The sequence below is a fragment of the Coloeus monedula genome (genome assembly GCF_965178545.1).
Source record: "Coloeus monedula genome assembly, chromosome: 9".
NCBI lineage: Eukaryota > Metazoa > Chordata > Aves > Passeriformes > Corvidae > Coloeus > Coloeus monedula.
The window spans coordinates 17,550,031-17,556,267 of NC_138789.1; the positions used below are offsets into that span (position 1 = coordinate 17,550,031).

The 6,237-nt window shown below is 39.3% G+C and overlaps 1 protein-coding gene across 1 annotated transcript in view; it reads left to right on the forward strand.

Moving 5' to 3' along the window:
• Window positions 1-5,140, forward strand: part of ZNHIT6 (zinc finger HIT-type containing 6) — a 30,569-nt gene extending 25,429 nt beyond the window's left edge. Inside the window, exons 9-10 of the mRNA XM_082287211.1 lie at window positions 123-247; window positions 4,573-5,140. Of these exons, the coding sequence (XP_082143337.1) occupies window positions 123-247; window positions 4,573-4,658 (211 nt within the window). The 3' untranslated portion in view covers window positions 4,659-5,140. The remainder of the gene's footprint in view (window positions 1-122; window positions 248-4,572) is intronic.
• Window positions 5,141-6,237: the final 1,097 nt, after the last annotated feature.

Below are 6,237 nucleotides of genomic sequence, written 5' to 3' on the forward strand. Positions count from 1 at the left end.
TGGTATCACATGAAAATCATGTGAAATGACAGAAAGCCTTTTACTTTTGTTTTTCCCCAGCAAATGTACATTATGTCCTTGCTAGTATTAAAATCCAAAGTAAACTTCCTGTTATTTTTAAGGTACAATGAACTGGATGCCAGTAGAAGCCTTCTAGACAATCTGAAAGGCAAAGTAATAATTGAGTATCCAACATTATTTGTGGTCTTGAAAACATTGAAGAATGACATGGTGGTCCTTGGCCAAGGTGAGCATATATTTATTTCCTGTTACATTATACTTGGATATTTTTGTTATATCATTTTGTTATATATATTTTGTTATATATATATATTATATATATATATATATATATATTACATATGCATATATTTTGTTATATAACAGTAGTTAAGGATATACCTACTAATATTTCCAGGAATGAGCAATATGTTTTGTATTTCCTTCTGAAGCTATAAGATTGCTGTAAAAAAAGCTGTTATGAATGCTCTTGTCTTAAAACTGCTGGCTGATGGCATACATCCATGAACTGTACTGGAGGTGTTTTGTCTAACTTTGTTTACTGGTGCTTCACTGGGGGTTTTAATATATTTTTAGCCACTAAGGTAAAACAACTATTCAGACTTGTGCTAGTTTTTTTTATGTAGCAAAGTGTGACAGAGTTGATTATTTCTGAAGAGTCAGGCTGTCTAAGGAAGATGAGTTTTAAGTAATCCTCCTAGTCATGCAAAGGAATCATCCTCCTTTATTTTCTAGCATAGCTTCTAACATTGGACAAATAATTCTGAATTGTGGGATAGTTATTGGAAATTATAATGGCAAAGTCACTTTTAAGGTGGGTTAAAAACACAGTGTTGTCTTTTAAAAAATACTTTGTTGAGAGAAAGCTTTCATCTTGGAGTTAATTTGGAAGAGAATCCAGATATAGCAGGAATTCGCTTTTAGTTTTTAAGTTAATTTCCATTTTTCTCCCCAGTATAAAGGCTTCATCTCTTTCTGAAGCTAAAAGATTGCTAAAAGATATTTCAGCTGCTGTAACAGGGAATCCATTCTCATCTCCTAGTCCCCTTCCTGGTCACCTTAGTTATCATATCCCATAATTTTCAGTGATGGGCCAGTCTCTCATTCTTACAGATTTTTACAGAAAAGCTTTGAGATGTATTTGCAATTACTATTTCCCTGCAGCTGTTCAGTCATGGCTCTAATGTATATAATTTGACTGATTAAATACGGAACTGAGAATATTGTACCAGTGATACTGGACCTTCATGGATCTTGGCTGCTCTAGCTAGATTACACCAAGTGATCCCCTAAGTGAGAGCAATCTGCAGCCAAAGATATGGCACAAAAATTCCTTGTGCTATGTACTGCAAGGGCTTCTGAGAGGGAAACAGCACACCAGGTGGTAAGGTAGGAGTCAGGTCTGAGTAACTGGGCCCTGTGATACATACCCTGGAAGTGCACATACAGACACTGGAGTACATGAAGCTGGGTGCTTCTGAGTTTATCCATTATTTCTTGGTCTAGGACCCTGGCTTTTCAGTAGTCAGCTGTACCCCTATGGTTTAGAGGTCAGGAGCAAATTACAATTGATTGAGTCATATACTTAATCTGTATAGGGTTGTCATTGTCTCCTGAGCTAATAGGGAGGTTGTCCTTTTAAGGTTATAGATTCAAGTAAGTGCTGATTGAACAACGGTATTTTGAGGTCATGCTGCTGCAGCACCTACCTGATTCTGTAGAAGTCAGAGGAGAAGGGGAAGAGAGGAGCCAGTAATAGCTGGGAAGTGCCGACAGCTCTATCATAGGGCAGTGCAAGTGTGTGTCTTAAGGACAGTAACCTTCCTGTGCTGCAGGAATCATTTGATTGCTAGTCATCCTTGCAGGGATTCTGAGAACACTAACAGCCATTTCAGGTTTTGAGAAGCATTGATTTTTGTTGTTGTTTTTTAAGTGTTTCTATAGAGCCCATAAAAATTAACTTAATAGCTCCCTGTTAAGGTGTCTTGGGTATAGCATAGCAAAAGTTACAGCTAATGGCAAAAATGTCATGATTTTCACAACTTTTATCATAACTTACTGCAATCTTCTTGGTTAAGATAATAATAATCAACTTTGGCCTTGAGTTAGGTTTGGACCCTCTGTTCTTGGTATTTTTTTCTGTTAAGAGTGGAAATCTGTGACAGTAATTATAGATTCTTGGAGGAAAAGCATGTTCACAACATGAACATGAAAGTTGGAGGACTTTTTTGTTGCTGTTATTCTGTCTGAAGACGAAGTATCACTTCAGACTGTGTCACAATCATTGTGCTCTTCTTTTGTACGTCATCTTTACAGAACATAGGAGAAAAAAAACAGTTTTCAGTTTGCTTTAGCAGTTGCATTCACAGATAATTGCTTAGAGTGCAAATCTTAGGTTAACCTCCAGACTGTCCAGGGAGAGGTCTGTTGTAATCAGAGAAGTATTTTAGCCCCTTCCCATCTCCCAAGAAGTGACCTTTCTGCTGCAGCATCTTCTGTGTTTCTTGCAGTCCAGTTTCTTTGCCATGTATGGCTTTTTGTATCAGTAGTCTGCTGCTCCCAATCCATCAATCCTGCTCTCACTTATCCTGTTGCCACCAATGCTGCCTTTCCTCTCTCCCTCCTGGCGTGCCCGGAGGGACACTTGTCCCACTCAGAGCCTGTCCGGCTGACCTCCCTTTGTATTCCAGGCAAACAGCTGCCGCACTGATGAGTGGACATGTGGCAGGGTGTGTGCTGAGCATGGGGGCTCAGGCTGCCATAACCCTGCTAACCCTGTTTGCATGGGACCCAGGCTAGAACAAGGAGAAAAGTCTTGCAGGAATTTAACTGCTAAAATACTGTTTCCTTCCTGAGCAATCTCAGATCTACCCCCTTTCCCAGGAAGAACAGAGTCAAGTTTTCATAACCACAGCAACAGGCATATGCTGGGGAAAGATCACCATTCTCCCTGAGATTCAAGTAGTAGCCCCCAAGGACTGGGGGATAGCTAGAGCTGAGCCCCTTCAAAGAGAAACTGCTAGGATTTAATGAGTATAAAGCCTATTTCTTCTATTCATCTTCTCAGAAATGGCTGAAGTATTTTGGCTGAAACTTTCAACTGCATAAGGAAAGTAAAGATTGAGGAAGGAAACTGCCACTGAAAAACCCAGTGTTTCAATTTTACATTTTAAGTAAACTGCAGACAGTTTTATGGTGAGAAGGATTGGGCAATCTTAATTTATAGGCAATGCTATCAGCACCATACAAATATCCTCTTTTTGAGTGAAGACAATCTATAATTCCTGTTAAATTTTACTGTAACAGACAAAAGTAAAATCTGACTGTGCAGCTTTGCTGTGAGTCAGAAGATTGCCACATTCTTTTATGTGATGTTTTGATGCTTGACTTGCTTAATAGCAAAAACTACAGGTGCTCTGATTTCAGCATAGAAGGTCAGTCATGGCTGAAGATAGTAGGGGATTATAGAAGCTTTCACAGGCCTTACTTTGTGCATTACTCAGTACATATCTGGCATATAAATGTTAATTGATTATACACTAGATTTAATATAGACAAAATGTGACCTCTGATGTTTCTGGGTGAAATGCTTCTATTTTCTTGAACAAATTCCGTGGAAAGTGTACAGGTGCACACTGCGTCCTATGTATTTTCCATGTTTGCCAGCTGTAGAATTTATCTTGACCAGACAGTAACCATACTTCATCAACTCCGTTTTGGTAACATTCTCTTAATGAAACCTCTGATAATAAATGCTCAAAAACATCTTTAAGTTCATAGATCAAATACTGAAAATAACAATGAGAGCAGAATATGAATCATGGGCCTGGTTTGCTGTAGTTTATTTTTGTGCTGCTTGAGTGTCACCAACCAGTGGCATTTGGTGACCTCACCACAAGGTGACCAGGGTCAGTGCCTGTTAAAGAAGGATCCATGGGCTGTGAGGTTGAAGACCAGTTTTGGAGATGAGAGTTTCACTATATGATCTCAGCAGAGCACAGTGGCCATGCCCTAAAGCACAAGTTACTGTGCGCCTTGACCCTCACCAGACTTAGCTTAGGGAGTTACACAGCTTATCACTATCTTTGGGGTGCTGGAATATGTGGAAGAAACACAAAGCTACATCATTTTCATTTTCCATTTCCATTTACAATTTCTCTGTAGTTCCACATCTTAACTGAAATGCTAAGAAAAGTGTAAATTATTTATAATTCATTACAGTTGTGATATATGTGTGTAGCGTCCCAGAAAACAACACATAAGCCGAAAGAATAATTTTAAATTGTTAGTAGATGCAGTTTTGTGGGGGATAAATACTCTGCTTTCCAACTTGGCTGAAAGACCAAGATTTAAAAGCTGAAAGGAATTCTCAGCATTGTCCTACCCAGGGCTTTATCACATGTCATGAGACTGGTTATGTCTTATGAAATAGCTGTCCTAAAGAAAAGTGCAGTTAAAAGGAAAAGAAGATACGAAACTGCTTTTGTTTGATGAGCAAACAACATTGCTGAAACTAATTGCTTGTTTGTTTTTTGTGTTCTATATCCTCAGATGGCAGTGAACCTGCAGAGAACTCGGACAGTGAAAGCTCATCCCTTTCATCTGTGGAAGAAGGGGAGATTCGGGACAATTCATGACAGTTCTTTGAGAGAAGAGGGTGCAATGAGCTTTTATTTTTTTAATTATTTAATTAAATTTTTTTTATGCTACTAAGCACCTAGAGGTTTGGCTTAACTTCCTTTACTACAGCTAGCATGCTCAAAGTGCTTGACTATTTTTGGATTTAATAATGCATATTTAGGGATGTAAATAAAAAAATGGGGAATTGTGCTTCCAGAAAAAAAATACTGTGTTCTAATTTAATTGCAGTCTTAAATTGCACCATTGTTTTTCCTTTTTCCCTAACCAGCTCAGTGCCAAATTTTTGGGTTTAAATATCTGATCATATATTTATATTTATATGTGGATTTGAGCCTTAATGCTTAAATTGACTGGATAAAAAAGCATGGTTGTTTCATTAGATCAATTCCCTTCTACAGTATTTCTGTGTAACACTGAGCTGCTGAAGATGCTCTTATGTTACTTTTGACTGTAATCATCTCTGGTGACATTTTGGGTGCTCGGTACAATACTTTTTTTTTTGTTCGTTACTCAGTTGCATCTTGTTTCATGTGTTAATGGTCAGGTCAGACTGTCTTTGCAGGGTGGCATGTTACTGTGTATATAGTCTTCTCTCCAGATCTTCTAAATTACCTTGGGTTTTAAAATCCATAGAAATGGATATGTAGACTGGCACTAATGCAAATAACGCTGGACTTCTAAAGAATGCTTGTGGTATGCGTCTCATATTCCTAGTACCTTCTGAAGTTAGGTATTGTAGATACTAACTGGCATATCAGCTAGATTTACCTACTTTAAAACGAATAAATAGTAAAAGAAAAAAGAATTCCTGTACGGTATTGTCTGCTGACAGTTGTTAGCTTCTTCAAAGATTCCTAGATCACAGAGCACTTACCCTGTATCCAAGTCCCCCGTGCCTGTGGGGTCTGTTGGAGGATGAGAACAGCAATGCCACAAGCAGTGCAAGCCACATGAGCCCCTCTCGCCACTGCACCAGGGCATTCTCAGGAACCAGCATCAGCCTTTGCCTTAGTTTTGCAAGGGTCTGGCTGAGCCAGCCTTTGTAAAGTCTTCAGGACATAATCTAAACAATTCTCAGAGGTTGTTGCTGCCTTTGTAGCTCCCCAGTCTCTGTCTCCTGCTTGAGATGAGCACCTTTGCGTGTTGGTGGCCTGGGGTGTGTGTGCTAAATTGCCGTGAAGGTGCTTTTTCAGTCGTGAGTGCTGATGATGTAGGTAGAAACACAACAGAAAGCAGTGAAGGAACCTGTGGAGGCAACAGGAGGCTGTGGGAGCAGTACAGGAGAGGGCTCAGGCTTCCAATCTCTCAGTCTGGGATTCAGGGCACCAGGCTGCTGGGTCCTCGCCAGTCGTGCTGCATGGAGAGGATTTTTGAGACATTCAGAGTTTTAGAAGGGGTTTTTTTCTGTTGTAAAGAAACTGTAGTTAAAAAGTTGTTTGCCATGACGTCTCACTACTGAAGTTTGGACAGAGTGTCAGTAGTCACATACTACTTTTTCTCCCAGTGGTATCATATGTCCTTTCTCTTGTGATTTTTGCAACCTCTGGTAAAACAGGAAAGTTTTTCTTCTTGCCT